This window comes from Periplaneta americana, chromosome 13, assembly GCF_040183065.1.
Source record: "Periplaneta americana isolate PAMFEO1 chromosome 13, P.americana_PAMFEO1_priV1, whole genome shotgun sequence".
NCBI lineage: Eukaryota > Metazoa > Arthropoda > Insecta > Blattodea > Blattidae > Periplaneta > Periplaneta americana.
The window spans coordinates 16,849,597-16,871,039 of NC_091129.1; the positions used below are offsets into that span (position 1 = coordinate 16,849,597).

A 21,443-nucleotide genomic window follows, 5' to 3' on the forward strand; every position below is an offset into this window, starting at 1 on the left:
ATATCTGTATTAATAAGTTTGTACCATCAAGAGTTTAGTATTTATTGTGTTTATAGGGCCTACTCCAATTTTATTTTTATTAATGCGTAGGACTCTTTTTGTTAACAAAGAGGAAAGTTAGCACTTGCATCACACACAATTTGTCATTATTGTTCAAAATAATGTAAGAACAGTTTTATTCTGCAAAAGCCTCTGCTTAGTTGCGAGACACGTGTGAGATCAATGCTTGTTTCAAATTATATTAGACTACACGATGTCTCCATCACGCGACAATATTTGTTTCAAATTATATTAGAGTACACGATGTCTCCATCACGCGAAAAGAAGTGTAGCTAGCTGTGGCTCCTGTTGTTTCTGGTAACAATGTTAATCGTAAAGGCTGGTTCACAATAAACCGGGAACGAGAACCAGAATGAAAACGAGAAGCAGAGGACGTGAATATGAAAATTTTTGATTCACAATAAACCGAGAACGTAGACGACTATGCATATCGATATGCATGTCAATAACGATATGTAAAGTCGATATTACGCATTCTGATGTTATTTTAGTGTACAATTGACCAATGGCGTTCTCTCATGAGTACAAGGCATCCAACATAAACACAGGTTAACCAACTTCGAAATTTCAACTGATACATTTCATTAGGTACGGTACTATAAATATGCCCATGCATCTTAATTATCACAACCTATTTTAAGTCTACCATAACGTAAAATAATTAGAGAAGAAACATTTGTAATAGAACAAAAATGAACACAACAGTAGTTATTGAATTGAAGCATGAATATATAGTGTGTAATACAACCAATAGGTACAGTAATAAAATATGATTCACTTACGATCGGTGTTCAAAAATGCAGCTATTGAAAGCCACGTATTCTCCTTCATTTTCTCATCTTTATACGAGGCGCGCCGCTTATCGTAAACGTGAGGATTTTCCTCAACACTCAATATTAGAATCTCGTCAAATAAAACTTGCTCCATGATGCACAGCACAGAACAAAATAATACATAGGTTATGTCACGGTCTTCTTGCTACAAAATATACGACGACAAAATAGCTTTTAGATGGCAATAGAATGAATCTAGTGGGCTGTGATCGGAAAGGTGATCGTCGAAGTTGAAACTTGGCCAACTCTCCGTTCCCGATCCCGGACTCCGGCAAGCTTTTCGTTAATTGTGAATGCTCACATTTAAATGTACACATTTTAACAATTTTACCGTTTTCGTTCCGATTCTCGTTTCCGGTTTATTGTGAACCAGCCTTAAGTATCTTATCGTTTTAATAAATGTGGTGAGTTATGATCACGAGTAAATTTCTATTAGTGTTATTCTTTAATTATTATGTTGCATGCTAAGAGGTTATTTGTAGTTTTAATAATTGCAGTTTTCAAAAGTTCTCTGTGTTAATTCCAATTTCAAATTAATTTTCCTCAATAACTTAATTATTGGATTTTTTTTTTTTAATTTTCGCCAGTACCTTTCCTATATTTTACTCCTATTAGTTACATACGTCGTCTCTCTTGAAATCACCTGGTGAGCACTGAATTACATGATTTCATATTAGGTTAGATCAGCTGTAAGGTCATTAAATTTGTGACGAAGTCAAAAAATTATTTATTTTTCTTCTGCCGAATACATTCATCCGTCTTTAGGTGCTTTGCTTTGGTTGCATCGAGTATAGCTTGTCATTTTATATCCGGGCTATATTTAGTGAAAGTAATAAAAACATAGGCCTACAGCTGTTATAAAACGTAAAGTTTTGTGTGTATTTTACTTTTTACTTATTAACATAGTCTTAATATGTAACTCAATTCACAATAATACTAACTTCATCACAGTCTTTTCCTACAACATCCGAGCCACGCCCCTTTGTTTTGACTAACCAAAATATGGCGGACCAATGTTCAATTGGCTTCAACTTTCAGAAGTCTTTAGCCTCTCTATAGTATCTAGCTCGTTGGTGCCGCCTGAATTGTTTATCGAGTTAAGAAATGTTTAATACTTCGATTTCTTTTATGTCACTATGACTAACACATAATGTTAACAAAATCGGTTGTAGGAAGAAATTCGAATGTGCTTTTTAAATTAATATCGTTACATTTGTTATGCTTCAAAGAGTCTTTGAGAGCGTGTATTTGCATTGCATAGATCAGTGACCGGCATGTTCCGTGCTCTGTGACGTCATACGACGTAGCCGCTTTGCTCTTTGCTCGGCAATCTCTGCATACTGAGCACAGCGTGGAGAGAAGGTTCAACTGAACAGTGGTGGTGCGGCGTCTATGCACTGACAGAGCGCGATCCATTCGTCTGAGGTAGTATGGGAACAGCACAATTACAATACATTTGTACGAAAACAAAACTGTACAACCTTGATAAATCAATGTAACAAAATATTTTGGTTTGTAATCAAATTTAATGTACTTACAATAACATGAAACTCATAATACAGCCACTTGCAGAAGCGTTTGCATATATAAATGAAATTCCGGAACTGCTGTAAACATAGAAGCATATAAATAAATACTTTAAGTAGTACTGCAACACTTAGTCTACTCGAAAACTTGAAAACAGTTCAAGTGTTTTTAACACACATTTCTCTACATAATATACAGATTAAACTACATAGGCCCTATCTTGGTGAGTAGCATGCAAAGTATATTTCAACTTTTGAAACACCATCACTTTGTGTCACTACCGTGCCCAAGCTAAACGCTTTGTCGAGATTTTTTTCCTCTTTTTTCGCGCACTAATTTTGCAATATTTGGAGTCATAATCTGGCTAACACACAAGCGAAGAATATGTTTCAAGTACAGATCAGACAGGTGGTTTCTATGTTGTGGTTTGCAGATCTTCATACAAGAAAAGAACTGTTCACATACATACGTAGATCCGAATATGCTCAACATCCTAGCAGCAAATCTATGCAATCGAGGGAATCTTGACTGGGGAAATCTTCTATAAAGTGTAGATAGATCCTTTTTGTTTTCAAAGCGGTCTTTCATTTCACTATCATTTTGCAAATCAATGACTTCCAGTTGGAATGATGATGGAACACTGTAAATATTCACTGAAAATGTTGTCGCAAATATGGAAATAACAGATTTAAGATTTGCAAACTCTTGAAATCTGCAATAAAATTCCTGATTCAGTTCTTCTAATATTTGTACATACTTATTCGTGTCTGTAATTGGGTGACATACTGTAGACAGACTCAACTGCTCGCTCTCCCAAGCTCTTGCGATCTGACTGGCTCCTACGTCACAACTGCAGCATCTGCCGGCCACTGGCATAGATATTTAATATTATTGAATACTAGCCGTACCCGTGCGCTCCGCTTCACCCGTTAGAAATAAATATAAAGTAATTACATAATTAAAATAGGACGTTTGATCCAGGGAACATTCGTGTTTGATAGAAGGATAAATCGTTTAATATGTTACTTAATTTAAATTGTATTTAAATAATTAAAATGCGATCATTTTGGTCCAGAGAGCACTCATTTGGTGCAATGATAATTCCTTTAACATGTTTCTTAATTGTTATTACATCCAACCATAGTTTAATGAACATTGACATCATTTAGATTTAATGTGTACATAAACATTATTTTAAGAAATACAGGAAACGAATATTCAGAATAGCCTCTCAAATTTTCTGTGCATAAGAAGCTATTTTAATCTTACCTGTTCTCGATTCACTCAGACGTTACTGTAATAACATTATAGCATTATGTCCATCTAGAGAAACTGCTCTTTCCAATGGTGAAATAATAATTAATTATACAAATCGGTTAATTTAGCTTCCGATATTACTTCATACAAACACAGAAACATTCTCTATAGCCTATGTTTCATAGCTTTCGATTGTTGTTGTCCAAGGCCCCTTATAGACGAAGTCATTTGTTTATTTCATTACACCGCCTTAGATAGCAGTTATGTTAATTTTAAATCTCATTTATCTCATTAAATATCAGTCCTATCAAACTTTTTCAAAGAATAAAATTTATCGGAAATCATTTTTAAAGAAACTTTTGTTATGTAACATTTTTCACAGAAAATAATAAGCGAGATATATAGGTTTATTTAATTGAGGCCCCCTTATAACCCCCCTTTTAAATAACGTATTTTGAATGCCATATAGCCTAAAATCTAAGTTACAACGAACTTAACTTATATTCCAACTTTCATCGAAATCCGTTCAGCCATTATCGCGTGAAAAGGTAACAAACATCCAGACAGACAGACAGACAGACAGACATACAAACAAATATTTCAAAAAAGCGATTTTCGGTTTTAGGATGGTTAATTATACATGTTAACACCAATTATCTTTGGAAAATCGAAAATTACCAGAAACATTTTGGCTACAGATTTATTATTAGTATAGAATAGATATTTCAGTAAATGTATATTTTTATCTTACCTCGAATGGTTTCCTCATTGCATGTCTGGACGAAATGTGATGTTAGTTTCGTCTATCCAAATAAAAATTATCTTTTATTGCATGTAAGATGCCTTTAAGTATATAACCTACTTCGTTATTGTTGTTATTAAATCCAAGTGGTATTCCCGTTGTTTGCCGACTAAGGGTACGTACACGTTGGAGCAACGATAAACGGTAAGAGAAATGATCTAGCGACGCTTTGGTGTTATCAAAGAATCAAGTGTTCATATCGGAGCAACGAGGACGCGGGAAGAGAACATTTTGATTTATCAGTAGAAGATATTCTATGCATCCACTTAATGAAATAAGATATATAGGAAATATCAGCTGCTAAGTTCAAGGTTAATATAACTTAAATACGTACCCGTTTCTCATCCCAAAGCTAGTATAAATTCGTTGTGTTGTGATTGGTTCTTGTGATCACATAACATATGACGAATAAATACACAATTGATCAATTTTTCAATATCTAAAATAATTAATTTAATAAGCCGAAATAATAATAAATTGATTAATATTCGGATATATTGATAATCACCGGTATTTATACAGATTAATATTATCTTAATCAGAGATTATATGAACGACAAGAGCGAAGAAAATGGAACTTTGCTTTTTCGTCGCTTTTATCGTTACTCCAATATGCACACCTCAATAACAATGCATGCTTCAATTCTCTCTGATATAGCATCGCTGCTTCTTTTATCGTTTATCGTCGCTCCAACGTGTACATACCCTTATGTGCCAGAGAAGTTGCCTAGCAAGTACGGCGTTCATTCAGAAGAGTACTTACCGATATGTACCGTAACGCCGGTAGTGGCAGGAATATGAACTGTTTGGAAACACGTACTGAGATGAGTCTTTTTTCTTACTGTCGGAATATGAGGAGAGGAGCGCTGCTCATTCGGTCTCAAATTTTGTTAATACTACTGTATCTCCTTTTTATATTGATTGTATTATTTTATTTCTATTTCTCTTGTTTGTAATTATATTATTTACTCTGTATATTTAAATTTAAATAAATAAATAAATAAACTTAAAACTTACGTACAGTATTTGTCAACATTAACTTCGACGGTCAACATGGACACGGAGCATTTGATTTGTGTTGTGGAAGGTTGGTGTATGCAACCGATGATAACAAATACCCTTCGTACGACTTGTCCGCGCAAAACACAGTTCGAAAGAGGTTATTTTTTATTTATTTATTTGATGGTGTCAATAAAGACACATGTCATTACAAGCTCCAGGTCACATGGACCCTTGCCTTAACAAGAATATTGCTTAGTATAACATGAGTACGTAAATGAAGTGTGACCATCTTCTCCATCAGAAACGGTGACTGGTAAGCTGGACATGTAGGTAAGCTTTCAGAGTCAATGATTTTGCAGAAAAGTTAACATTACTTGATTGTTCACTGAATGCTATGTATAATTATGGTTTGATAAGTGGATTAGGACGTGTTTGTAGTTTCTGAAGATAATTTTTACGTAGGTGCTGCACGTAGTCACTGAATAAAATGATGTTCAGGTCACTGTAGAGTTGTGCGTTAGTAATGTAAAAATCAGCTCCTGTGATGGTTCTGCACACAGCTCTTTGGATGGCATCGAGTTTCTTGATTTGGCGGGGATGGGTTTGAGCCCAAATTTCTGACGCGTAGGACATGTATGACCGTATAAGTGATGTGTACAGCAATAGTTTGGTTTTGAGGGGAATGAAACTTTTAAGTAGTGGATATAATGCTAAGAATCTTTGCAAAGCTCTGTCTCGTATTAACTGTATATGTTGTCTGTATGTCAAACGACTATCCAGTAGTAGACCAAGATATCTCACCATTGTTTTGAAGGGAATGTGTTGATTCTGAACAGAGAGCGGTTGTAATAATCGTGGAAATCTCCTTGTAAAAACTACTGCTGTACTTTTATCACCGTTAATTTTCAGTCGCCATCTTGTAGACCATTGGGTGAGTAAGTCCAAGGCTTCTTGCATCTGTTGTAAAGCACATTTGATGTCGTGATGTTTTGTATAAAGGACTGTATCATCCGCATATAAGGCGTGCCGGCAGTTGGTGTGCTTGGGAATGCCATGAACGTATGTAGCGTAGAGAACTGGACTCAGAACAGAGCCTTGAGCAACTCCTGCTTCAATTTGTCTTGAATTGGAAAGGCAATTACCTTGTCGCACTCTGAATGATCTGTTTTTCAGGTAGTCTGCAATGAGGTTATGGTAGCACACAGACCGTACAGACCGCCATATGTTGCTACGACGTTCAAGTTATACCGTACACGTTCTCAAGTTCAGATTGAACGCCTTGATTAATAGGTAACTTCTCTAACATAAAAGCTGAAACTCGCTTCAAATCGCTGACTCATCAATAGTGACGTCATGACACACTTTGAAATGAATACCCAGTGGTACTGATGCAAGTAGGAAGACTGCTTGGCTCACTGAACTGTTGACTTGCAACGTACGAAGCTAATATGATCGATGTACACCTAACTTGTATTCAAAGTAACCAAACGCAGGACTCTATTAATAACATAGTGACGAAATCATCAGCCATGGATGTAACTATTGAACAAAAAACCCTTGGCGCAAAATCCTGCACAAAGGACTAAAGGAAGGATATATACTGGGTGTTCATTTCAAAGTGTGTCATGACGTCACTGTTGATGAGTCAGCGATTTGAAGCGAGTTTCAGCTTTTGTGTCAGAGAAGTTGCCTATTAATCAAGGCGTTCTTCAGTCTGAACTTGAGAACGTGTACGGTATAACTTGAACGTCGTAGCAACAGATGGCGGTCTGTACGGTCTGTGTGATACCATAACCTCTTTCGAACTGTATTTTGCGCGGCCAAGTCGTACGCAGGGTATTTGTTATCATCGGTTGTGAATGGCAACATTCCACAATACAAATCAAATGCTCCGTGTCCATGTTGACCGTCGAAGTTAATGTCAACAAATACGTAAGTAATCGTCTTAACCCTCTCCACACATCCCGACAGTAAGAAAGAACTCACCTCAGTACATGTTTCGAAACAGTTCACATTCCTGCCACTACCGGCGTTACCGTACGTATCGGTAAGTACTCTTCAGAATGAACGCCATACTTGCTAGGCAACTTCTCTGGCACATAAGTAATACACATCTGCGGAAGTGTAGGAATATTGAATTCTCTAGGCTCATCGACTAGCCACATGACGGCATACAGCGAGTCGTGACACACTTTGAACTGAACATCCAGTACAGAGTGATTCACGAGGATTTACCGTCCCTTACGGAGCTTATTTCCGAAGATATTCTGAGCAAAAATTGTCATATAAACATCTATCCTAATCGTCCACACCTGTGGAGTAACGGTCAGCGCGTCTGGCTGCGAAACCAGGTGGCCCGGGTTCGATTCCTGGTCGGGGCAAGTTACCTGGTTGAGGTTTTTTCCGGGGTTTTCCCTCAACCCAATACGAGAAAATGCTGGGTAACTTTCGGTGCTGGACCCCGGACTCATTTCACCGGCATTATCACCTTCATATCATTCAGACGCTAAATAACCTAGATGTTGATACAGCGTCGTAAAATAACCCAATTAAAAAAAATCTATCCTAATCTCAATATTTTCAGAATTACACTAATTAGTTGTTTGTAAAATAGCATTATTCTTGAGTTTTAAGGGTAAAAAAAAATATTACAGATACAGAATGAACTATTCAGGAGTATCATTTCTTTAATTAGCTAGTATTCTGTGAATTTCATAGTTACTTCGTACAGAATTTGTTTCCAATTTTTAACTACAAAATTACCTTTTCTTACGCATTTATCACAACAATATTGTTACAAATCACGCCACTCTTGTAAATTCTTTAAGACTGTACATTAAGTTGCGTAATTAAACTGTAAAAAATCAAGTTCCTAAAGTCGTATGATTTGTAACAATATTTTGTGATAAGTGCGTAAGAATGATGTCATTTTTAGTTAAAAGTTGAAAGATAAAATCTGTACAAAACAATTAACTACACATTTTAGCTTCAGAACACTAGCCAATTAAAGAAATGACACTTCTGAATAGTTCATTCTCTATTTGTAATATTTTTTTACCCGTAAAACTAAAAAAAAAAAGGTATTTTAATGTAACTATGAAAATATTGCGATTAGGATAAAATTGTTTATATGATATATTTTGCTCGGAATGTCTTCGGAAATAAGCTCCATAAGTGACAGTAAATCCTAGTGAATCACCCTGTATTTAGTTACAAATAGCCCTGTGAGCTAACTTGTAATTTAAGTATAAAGAAGCGTAATTCTTATGTGTTGACAACAAAAATAGAAAAAAAAAAAACTCAAATGTAATAGTTGCGACAAGTTCTACATAGGACAGACAGGCAGATCATTCCAAACACGCTACAAAGGACATATTAAAGCTGTAACCAGAGGACACAATACATCTACATACGCCGATCACATAACCAATACTAACCATACATACAATAACATAAATACAGACATGGAAATCCTACACACACAACCCAAGAACCAAAAACTCAACACACTAGAACAATACGAAATATACAAACACACTAAAACACACCCTGATCAAATCCTCAACACACAGATCAATTTCAGTACACACACACTATTCGACTCTACACTCCAACACCTTCCAACAATAAAACACACTCTCCTAACAGGCAGAGAAGTTCGAGATGACGCCGCGATCTAGTAGGTTCTGATGATGGTGCGTGAAGCACTGAAACAGCTGTAAGCCGCACAAATATTACATATTTAACACGAGTAAGTCCACTAGTTCATCAATTAATTATATGCAAGTGTTAAAAGTGGTGTACGCAAGATTCAAAATGGACAAAAATAGACTTAACATTTCAAATTGAACTTTATTTTAAACAGTAATAATGCATACAATTATTTTACTAACAATACGTAGGTTAGCATTGTTAACAATATATATTAATAATAATAATAATAATAATAATAATAATAATAATTAGAGTGCTGAAGTTATTTCAATTTTAGGAAATTCGCAAATTTGAGAATAATACTATAACAACTAAATTCGTGTAAATTGCATTAATTATATCTTAGATCAGTGGTGGTCCGATAGGAGAAGCAAACGAAGCACTGCTGGGGTAACTAAAATTAAACAAATTGAAATGTATATTTGGGCCTATTCATTTTCCTCTCCAGATGGTTTATCTAATCAGAATATACTTTTAAAGGTTCCGCGTGGGTTCTCCGAGACTGAGTGATTTGCGTATAACACTGAAAACTTAGGACAAAAGAGAAACTAAGCCATGGAGTTGTCTGTTTTTGAAACCAAATGAAGCCATATTTAAAGTGGAGTTGTCTCTTTTTGAAACCAAAAGAAGCCATATTTAAAGTGGAGTTGTCTGTTTTTGAAACCAAACGTAGCCATATTTAAAGTGGAGTTGTCTGTTTTTGAAACCAAACGAACCCATATTTAAAGTGGAGATGTCTGTTTTTGAAACCAAATGAAGCCATATTTAAAGTGGAGTTGTCTGTTTTTGAAACCAAACGAAGCCATATTTAAAGTGGAGTTGTCTGTTTTTGAAACCAAACGAAGCCATATTTAAAGTGGAGTTGTCTGTTTTTGAAACCAAACGAAACCATATTTAAAGTGGAGTTGTCTGTTTTTGAAACGAAACGAAGCCATATTTAAAGTTGAGTTGTCTGTTTTTGAAACCAAATGAAGCCATATTTAAAGTGCAGTTGTCTGTTTTTGAAACTAAACGAAGCTATATTTAAAGTGGAGTTGTCTGTTTTTGAAACTAAACGAAGCTATATTTAAAGTGGAGTTGTCTGTTTTTGAAACCAAACGAAGCCATATTTAAAGTGGAGTTGTCTGTTTTTGAAACCAAACGAAGCCATATTTAAAGTGGAGTCGTCTGTTTTTGAAACCAAACGAAGCCATATTTAAAGTGGAGTCGTCTGTTTTTGAAACCAAATGAAGCCATATTTAAGTGGAGTTGTCTGTTTTTGAAACCAAACGAAGCCATATTTAAAGTGGAGTCGTCTGTTTTTGAAACCAAACGAAGCCATATTTAAAGTGGAGTCGTCTGTTTTTGAAACCAAATGAAGCCATATTTAAGTGGAGTTGTCTGTTTTTGAAACCAAACGAAGCCATATTTAAAGTGGAGTTGTCTGTTTTTGAAACCAAATGAAGCCATATTTAAAGTGGAGTTGTCTGTTTTTGAAACCAAACGAAGCCATATTTAAAGTGGAGTTGTCTGTTTTTGAAACCAAATTAAGCCATATTTAAAGTGGAGTTGTCTGTTTTTGAAACCAAACGAAACCATATTTAAAGTGGAGTTGTCTGTTTTTGAAACCAAACGAAGCCATATTTAAAGTGGAGTTCTGTTTTTGAAACCAAACGAAGCCATATTTAAAGTGGAGTTGTCTGTTTTTGAAACCAAATGAAGCCATATTTAAAGTGGAGTTGTCTGTTTTTTGAAACCAAACGAAACTTCCTCACTTCCTTTTGAGGAACTTCTTTGACATGAACTTCAATATTCTTATTGAAATAACGATGTAACATAATTTTACAAAGACAATTTACGTAAAACAATATGTCTTATGCATCCACAAACCGATTATATAAACAATCAGCCATGTTGGATTCGCGATGCGTGATGGGAAAAGGTGTGGGCTTCTCATTGGCTGCTGAAGGAATTGTCCTAATTTGAAAGCAAGCCATTGTGGACCTCTCTACATTTTGATTCTAAAGCGCACAATTAAGTGCTATTTTCGCTCTGTTCTGTCCGTTTTTAAACCTAAACAGTTCCAGAATCGCATTCAGCATACAAAATTCTATGATAAACAATCGATATCTCGAAATCGCAAAAGATAGAGTTGTCTAACTTTGATACTATGGTCCTCATGATAATGTAGAGAGTCCTCTTGATATGAGGTTTCAAGATTATGGGAATTTACAGGTTTTAACCCTACTATTGTGTGATAAAAATATTCAACATATACAAATAATTTTCCTCAACAATAATTTTCGAAATTGCTGCAGGTTTGAAAATGTCAGGCTGAAAACTGGGTTCACAGTAGGCATATTTTACTGCAGCAAAGAGTTTTGGAATAAAACCCCACAAGAACTACTACAAATATTCTCATTATCAGACAAGGAAACTAGGCGAAGAAGAATATGTTCATGTGTAAGTACTGCTATAAATCAAAATTTTGAGATCTAGCTATACTAGTGCCTTGTGCAGCAAATATTGCAAACTAAGTTAATTAAACGTTCAAATAACAATTTTTCAGATTTATTTTCAATGAAGAATACCAGACATTTTGAAAGTTATTTGCATCCATAATAATGAAACATACTCCCTCTGAATGGTTTTTTTTATGCCAAATACTTTTTCTTGAACCTATCCACCTTCAGTTTTTGAGTTTCAACGTGAAAACGCAAGTAACAATGTCAGTGGGTTTTTCATGTGGGAGTAAAGCAATAGCTATTTCAGATCATTGTGGATTGTAGGTGAAAGTTAAAAAAAAGTCTGGTATACTATGCTTTCGAACAACAGACATAGCATCTTGGTATAGCTGCTGCATGTAGAGCTTGAAATGTAGAGGGTAAAATCATTTTATCCTGCTAAGAGATCTTGCTGAAATGATCGGGAGACTACAAAATTTTGTAGGCCTCTTATTTTATCAGCAAATAATACCTTTTGGTCTTTCCTTAGGAACTATAATTTTTGCGCTCTCTCGAGCCATTACTGAAGAGAATGACGCATATAAATATCTACACCACACCGCCATTAAGTATATGAAGCCCACTTGATTAGTAACTATAAAAATATTTGATTTTCAATAACAATATTATCTTGCCAGTTCAAATTATATATGTATAATTAATAGTCACATCATGGCATTAGCCATAATAATATTTCATTCCTAATAATAATGTCATCAAACCACCTCAGGTTTTGTAGATTTTAATATCCAATACACAGCTGTACTCATAAAATTACACACCGCAGAATCAGATCTGTATATTATTTTTGTAAGCTTTGAAGTTTTTAATAACCAATTTGAATTTGAGCTCTAAATATGTCAGCAATCCTGCAGGTCATGACCTTCGTATAATAGCCTATTGTTTATTGTACTATGTGTTTTGTTTTATTCTGAAATGCAATTAGTTCTCAAAATTGACGACAGATGGATTTTGGAAAATAGGACAATTATGTAGGAAAAGTAACGCTTCACTGAAAGTTACTATTTTTATGAAAATCCTTGGATGTCAAGCTCCAAAATGAGGGGTCATTCATTAAATTCGTTCAGCTGTTTTCCCGTAATTTTTATTACCAGTTAAAATTATATATAGACTATACTAGTAGCTTGTGCAGCAAATGCTGCAAACTAAGTTCATTAGAAGTTCAAATTAAAATTTTTCAAAATTATTTCCATTGAAGAATATCGGACATTTTGGAAGTTATTTGCTTCCATAATAATGAAACATATCCCTCTGAATGGTTTTTTTTGTGCTAAATATTTTTTATTGTACCTATACATCTTCAGTTCTTGAGTTTCATTAAATATATGGAAAATACCCATACCACTTGATTAATAACTATAAAAATATTTCATTTTTAATAACAATATTATCTTACTTAAGTTTTGTATAGACTACTATATAGCCGTCTCAGTAAATATTATAGAAATGAATATCTAACTTAGATATTCTCTACGTCTACTTATATAACCCCAAAAGCTTTCACTTTCATATCATCAATAAAGCATCAATCTGTATAATAAGTTACAAATACTCATATTATGGCATTCACTATAATAATATTTCATTTTTATTGGTAATAATGTCATCAAACATTCTTCAGTTTTGTAGTTTTTAATATCCAATACACAGACAGCTGTACTCAGAAAATTACACACCAGAGAATCTGACCTGTAAATTTTTTTAGTAAAACTTGAAGTTTTTAATAACCAATATTACAGAAACATTCTGAAAAAGTTACACAAATGAAAATCCACATATTGGTATTATGATGTCAGAGAATCTGAGCCACCTGAACTCTAAATGTCGTAGCCTTCATGTAATATTGTTTATTGAAGTGTGTTTGTGTTTTGTTTTATTCTCTAAAAGCCATTATTTCTGAAAGCTGACGACAGATGGATTTTGGAAAATAGGAAAATGATGTAGGAAAACTGAAATTTCACTGAAAACTACTATTTTTCTGAAAAATGTAGAGTTCCAACCTTCAAAATGAGGGGTCATTTATTAAAATCCATTCAGCCGTTTTCCCTTAATTTCCATTACCAGTTCAAATTATATACAGTGAAACCTGTTCAAATCGGAACCTGAATAATCCGGAATCCTGTCTATTTCGGAACAATTTATTGGTCCTGGCGAAATTCATATGTTTTATGTGTAATTTTTCCTGAATAAAACGGAAACTGTCCAACGCGGAAACGGAAACTGTCTGCTACTGTTCAAAACGGAAATAATATTTTGGACATACTACTTTAATGTAAACTATATTTTGAAACAGTATGTGCTTTCAAGGAATGTACGAAATACTAATAGGTCACTAAAATAAAAACAAGTTTTCTTTGTAAAATTTTTGCGGGTGCGAGGATGTGTTGGCCTGGTGGTCATGAATTTTATTATCCTATTGACTAGGCAGACGAGTCCATTCAAAGATGTTCAATGCTTCATCCCTGTATACTGTCGTAGCTGGGTAAAACGCAAGTGTATTAGCGATTTCGTGATAAAAAATTTTGCGTAAAAATGTTGCACTATCATTAATTGATGAAGTAAAAGTTATCGAGGAAAATGAGAAACGACGAGTATGGAAAATAATGTTGAAATTTATGAATGGAAAACTCAGATGTAACTTAACACTTTCAAAAATAAAGGCCGTATCATGAGTGAGTGGCTTGCGGTCAATAATGGTGACATAAAAAGAAAGAGAAAACAACTGGTTACATAGAAATAAATGAACTGTTGTGGGAGTGGATTGTTCTTGCCCTTTCAAAGATCACGCAAATTTCTGGACCTGTTCTGCAAAGAAAACCCTTGAACTGGCAAAGAAATTAAATAATCCAGAATTCAAGGCTTCTAGGCTCCTAGTCCAATTAAATGATGTGCTGTGATATACAGTACAGTATTATATTATAGTGTTAGATATTAAATTTAGTGTAATTAATAAACTTTACAGTTTTTAATTGAGTGAGTTACGATAGAATTTATACACGAAATGAGATTTTCATCAAGATCATTCACCAATTAAATAAGTGACAGGAAGCTGATTTAATGCCAGTAGTGTTAAACGGAATATTTTGTAATTTCTACAATTTGCGGCATGCCATTTTGTTTTTCATTTATGTAAATGATAAAATATTCCATTTTAACTTCACACCTGAATAACACGGAAACCTGCCCACAACGGAAAAAAAAATTAGGACCATGTCACTTCCGTCTTGAACAGGTTTTCACTGTATATAGATTTTTTTTTTTTTTCGAATTTGGATATTTGTAGTGTACTTTATTATGATGTCTGTAAGTAATCTGTTAAAATTTATAGGCCTACAACATTTAAAAAAATACATTGCTTCCCATGGCTGCACAAGCACTGCAAGCCATTGACTGAGACATGTTATCCGAAGCTATGACGTAATCTATGGGACTCGCGCCCACACCAGTAGTTACAACATGTGGAACCAACAATTGTATATCGTACTTCAAGTGAAGTGGTATTTTAGGGTGATCGTATAGATGTATAAGGAAGGCTCTCAAGAAGTCTCCTCTGGTGTAACAAGCGTGTATCTTAAATTGCTTAAGGAAATCATTGAAATTGAATTCCGTTAGCAAGAAGTGTATCAACCGTTTCAGGCTATCAACGCCGTTCTGCATATTAATCTTCTGCAGATCAAACGCTCTGAATATTGAATCAAAATCAAGAGTCAACTCCTGAAATGCATTAATTGGTGGCCCGGAAAAAACTAAGTTTTTGTAACAATGCAGGAGGCTGTTATACAGATTTATATCTTTCCTGACTATTTCAGAAGTTAGTGCTCTTTCAAATATAGCTTTCAAGAGCAACCCTGCATTTTGAAATGCGCTGATATTCAAGTCACTCCCGATAATAGCAAGTAAGTCAGGTCTGTTGAGGAACTGACGGCAATGATGAACCACTGCACTCTCGTAGAAATTCTGAGAGGTGCCATATCGTAGTAACACATCAACAAATGGGTTAAACAATAATTTAGGTCTGCTACCAGGTTTGATGAAAATGTCTCCTATATTTCCTTTGAAAAATGTGAATACTGTTGACAGAGACGGAAATTTAACGTACTCGAAGATCCTGGAAATGGAGGCGGATGTGAAGGAATTTATTTTTCCTAAGAAGTTTCCAAGAAACTTTCCCAAACCACTGAAGTTAATATCTAAGGTGAATCGCTTGCTCCGGAAATCGTCATCGTCCTGTTAACAAAATGAAAACGGTCTATGTTACAATCTGCTAACCTTCCAGGAGGAACAAAAATGTTACATCGTAATTCCGCTCATAAATTTACTATCGGACGGGCACTATAGGCCGTTATTCCATCAATATGTTTTGTACACTAAGCGAAGTATACGATTGTATGTTATTGAAAGTCATATTACACATCATAGAAGTTTGTAACATTTTTAACTCCACAGAAATGCACTGGTGAATACAGACAATAAACAGTTTTATACAATCAGAATACAGTGAAACCTCTCCTTACGGACAAGCTCAAGATACGGACACTCCTCAAATACGGACAGATTTTTATGTCCCAACTGAAATAATGTAGAAATAATAATAAATTTATCTCTCGTTTACGGACACTCTCAGACACGGACACGGACAGCTGTTTCACAGTCCTAAAGCTTGCTTTACCTCCTGACTGCGGACAGAACTTGGTTTTCAAGACCTGATGTGTTACAAATATTTAGTTTTGAGAACTGTACAGAAATTTCTTAAAACATGAAAGAAGATAATAAGGGTCTCGTAGGCTACCACTACCCCAGCCGGCAACCCCTTGTTAGCTGGAAGCGGGTGGATAAACAGAGTCATAATATTTAACCTGTCTGATGGGTCCAAGGTTTCCCAGATAGTGAAATTGTATTCGACACATGATAGGGTTAGTAGATTATTCTCTTCACTTCAATCAGTTGTTCTGTCTCGAGAGACATGGCACCTGAACGTAAAGGTTAAGTTGAAAACTGCAAATTACAGTACTGCATAACTGTAGATCTAGAATAAAATTGCATGGCACAGTACTGTATTATCCTTTTTCGGTCTTGTCTACTGTAGTTCAAAGTTGCAAAGAATTTACTGTAGTACAGTAGACTGCATGTAGAATTAAACTACAGTAATACATTTAATTTAAAGCGTGAAGGGATACATAATGCATATTATAAATTTACTTTTAGATTGGGGAGCCTCCCTCCCAATAAAGGACACCTCCCAGATGCGGACAGATTGTTACGTCTCTTTGATGTCCGTAAATGAGAGGTTTCACTGTATTATGAAATATACAAAATCAATAAAAAGGTTAAAATATGAACAAAATGATTATGACATTTATTTTTAAATGCTATATATTAATATGAATTAACACCATGTAATTTATTAAAGTTACACTCAATGTCATATTATGAATGAACACACAATACTGATCAAATAATACTTACTTACTTACAAATGGCTTTTAAGGAACCCGCAGGTTCATTGCCGCCCTCACATAAGCAAGCCATCGGTCCCTATCCTGTGCAAGATTAATCCAGTCTCTATCATCATAACCCACCTCCCTCAAATCCAATTTAATATCATCCTCCCATCTACGTCTCGGCCTCCCCAAAGGTATTTTTCCTTCCGGTCTCCCAACTAACACTCTATATGCATTTCTGGAATCGCTCATATGTGCTACATGCTCTGCCCATCTCAAACGTCTGGATTTAATGTTCCTAATTATGTCAGGTGAAGAATACAATGCGTGCAGTTCTGTGTTGTGTAACTTTCTCCATTCTCCTGTAACTTCATCCCTCTTAGCCCCAAATATTTTCCTAAGAACCTTATTCTCAAACACCCTTAATCTCTGTTCCTCTCTCAAAGTGAGAGTCCAAGTTTCACAGCCATATAGAACAACTGGTAATATAACTGTTTTATAAATTCTAACTTTAAGATTTTTTGACAGCAGACTAGATGACAAAAGCTTCTCAACCGAATAATAACACGCATTTTCCATATTTATTCAGCGTTTAATTTCCTCCCGAGTGTCATTTATATTTGTTACTGTTTGAGATGGACAGAGCATGTAGCACGTATGGGCGAATCCAGAAATGCATATAGAGTGTTAGTTGAGAGACCGGAGGGAAAAAGACCTTTGGGGAGGCCGAGACATAGATGGGAAGATAATATTAAAATGGATTTGAGAGACGTGAGATATGATGGTAGGGAATGGATTAATTTTGCTCAGGATAGGGACCGATTGACAGGCTTCAATAAACCTTCGTATTCCTTAAAAGCCATAAGTAGGTAAAATATTATTTAGTTTACTAAGCACGTATTTGATTTCCTTAAAAAGGGACCATTCTCAGATAAGTCAAGAAAATATATTCTGCAGGCTACCACTTCGTCTTTCAAAAATCAATTTTTAATGCTTGTCTAATAAAGCCAGACATGATTATTTTTGAAAAGAAAATTATTTGATATTTTCAACAGAGTGCTGCATTGGAGTTAAATCGCTCGCTTGAACTCGGTCGAGTGTCGCACCCTCGAGTGAGATACGATCGGTCGTGATACGCTCGTAATAAATACAAGCACAGTACAAGGTCATCTCACCGACATGTCTTATCTTGTATGGAAGACGACAGATAAGATACACATATGTTTTGATCACACGGTAAAAATAAGGCTTTATTTCCTGCGTTTATGACAAACGTTTAATGGAACAGTCAATGGAACGTAGCAAAACAGAAACATGAAGTTACAAATAAAATAGTATGAAAAACTTCGATATACAGTTATTATTGCTAATTAATAATTAATATTCAATATTTGATTTACCACATATATAATATGTTAGGTCCATACATAGTGTTCCGCCTATATACTGCGACAATGTAGAAACGTTTTACAAAATATTATTGATATAGCAGTAGATTAATAACAATATTAGTACAGAGATAACGTCACAGAAAATATAATAAAACGAATAATCATGCTGCACAACTGTTACAGACGCAAAGATTGATACACTAATTATTATTATTATTATCATTATTATTATTATTATTACTAGAAAACTTGATACGGTTCTTGCATTATCGTGATTGTGTTCTCCGTTTATAATAATTACATTTACATCCAATAACATCTATCAGATATGGCAAAAACAAAATAATTCCTGTTTGGGGGGGGGGGGACATTTACCTACAACATTTATATTACATTTTAAAGCAAGTTTTGTAGTTGTACTATGGAGAGGTTAGTTAAACACTGCAAAGTTTTGAAATGATAAACATCTATGATGTTACTACACAATTCATCACTGTAACAAGAACGAATGTCTAACGCTCGGCTTATACCGTTTGAGGATTTATCGCTCGTGACAATTTTAACCATCATGCATGTGCGCTACCTATCGGATTATGCTATGAACTACTTGGCGCTCGAGCGAAAACGTCCGATGCAGACCTCTGATTTTCAAACATTTAATAGCATCGGCTTCAAATAGAATTACTACAAAACAAAACAACGAATCAAGGTCCGTTAACAAGTTGGTGGTGATCGTGCTCCTATAATTCTGAAGTAATTACCTATAGTCCCGTCGCTCTAATTTCCGGCAGCCAATCGCGTTGCAGGTCGGCTACATTTAAACGTGTGCGTCTTGTGATTCACTGATTCATTTCTTAAGGCTCGATAAATACTTAATATAATCGCCCGCCATTTTAGCTCTTTCGTTGGCGTTCGCAGAAGCACACGAAGACGTTATTTGCCGCTCAATTATTTGCTGAATTACAGTGCGTTTGATTTATTATCATAGGAGCTACGACATGATCATGTTTAACGGTGTGGCAAATAGATTCCTCGTACGGTAGCTCGGCAACGTAAGAACAAAAATGGCGAACGATACTATCTACCTAGACTTTATAGAGCCTTCACTTTCTAAGACGTAAGCAAAGAAGCGGAGTCACGCCGGAAATAACAGCGTCGGGACTATACTGCGTGTTCAGTTCAAAGTGTGTCACGGCTTGCTATATGTCGTCACGTGGCTAGCTGATGAGCCTAGAGAATTCAATCTTCCTACACTTCCGCAGAGGTGTATTACTTATCTGCCAGAGTAGATAGCAAGTACGGTGTTCATTCAGAAGAGTACTTACCGATACGTACGGTATCGCCGGTATTATCAGGAATGTGAACTGTTTCGAAACATGTACTGACGTGAGATATGGGGAGAGGATTAAGACGATTACTTACGTATTTGTTGACATTAACTTCGACGGTCAACATGGACACGGAGCATTTGATTTGTGTTGTGGAATGTTACTGTACGCAAATACCCTGCGTACGACTTGGCCGCGCAAGACACAGTTGGAAAGAGATGGTAGCACACAGACCGTACAGACCGCCATCTGTTGCTACGACGTTCAAGTTATACCGTACACGTTCTCAAGTTCAGATTGAACGCCTTGATTAATAGGCAACTTCTCTGACACAAAAGCTGAAACTCGGTTCAAATCGCTGACTCATCAACAGTGACGTCATGACACACTTTGAAATGAACACCCAGTAGTTCAGGAACATAACTTACCATTATAATTTATATGTGCGTTCACTTGAAAAAAAAATCTTGATTTTTCAGGAACTCGGAAAATAATTCAGTACGTATCGAGATTGATAGCGTAATCTTCAGAAATTCAAATTTCTCGTTAATTTTACAAAATTACATGCACTTATCGTTAAGATAACCATCTTACCTTGAAGTTATCAATTCCGCTTACTGACAAAACCAAACAAACAAGAAGTTTGCTGAATATATACGTTATAGTTCCCATTTCATTTGTTTCCTGACATATGCTGAAGTGAATAAATAATTAAATTGCACAAGTATTTATTATAACATCAGTATTATTTTTAAATCTTGTACAATGTTGTCACTCAGAAGTGCCTGTACTGAAAGCCATGAGAGCAATAATCAGTATTAACCGTTTATATTTCAATTTAACTGTAATTTTGAATTCGGTTGCATGAAGAACAATGAAATAGCGTATCAGCATGCCTTGAATTTTGTGTTCGGAATAAAAGTTATAGCGTAATTAAGACAGCAACTTGAACGTTTTGTTTTCTGCAAAACAATTGAACATATAAGACAATGAGTTATGGGCGCATTTATCTTTTTATTTTTCGACAGCAAATGAACAATATCGAGATAATTATTTTGTTTCATGCGCTACATAGAAGTTTTCAGACGATTAAAAAAAGAATAAACAGAGAGCTATTTCATAATGAAAGACAATTAAACCAATGTTATATTGTATGTATGCTAAATGTTCTTTCAAATATGCCTGACGAATATTATGAAGCATATTATATGTATGCATTTGTAATTACAATATTTTTATTATTGACGTTCTCTCTCAACTGCGGTAAGGATTTTGGGGAGTTCAGATGATTATACGGTGGTAATGAAGCAAGGAGATGCACTATCACCTTTACTTTTTTACTTTGCTCTAGAATATTCCATTAGGTAAGTCCAGGATAACAGAGATGTTAGGAATTGAACGGGTTACATCAGCTGCTTGTTTATGCAGATGACGTGAATATGATAGGAGAAAATCCACAAACGATTAGGGGAAACACGGGAATTTTACTTGAAGCAAGTAAAGCGATAGGTTTGGAAGTAAATCCCGAAAAGACAAAGTATACGATTATGTCTCGTAACCAGAACATAGTACGAAATGGAAATA

The 21,443-nt window shown here is 35.1% G+C and overlaps 1 protein-coding gene across 1 annotated transcript; it reads right to left on the minus strand.

Moving 5' to 3' along the window:
• Positions 1–10,365: 10,365 nt before the first annotated feature.
• LOC138711765 (uncharacterized) lies at positions 10,366–20,826 on the minus strand. The gene is made up of 2 exons (XM_069842955.1): positions 20,454–20,826; positions 10,366–15,926 (listed from the first exon to the last, which is right to left on the minus strand). The coding sequence occupies exons 1-2, from the start codon at positions 20,529–20,531 to the stop codon at positions 15,039–15,041; spliced, it is 966 nt and encodes a 321-aa protein (XP_069699056.1). The 5' UTR covers positions 20,532–20,826; the 3' UTR covers positions 10,366–15,038.
• Between the last annotated feature and the right edge of the window lie 617 nt (positions 20,827–21,443).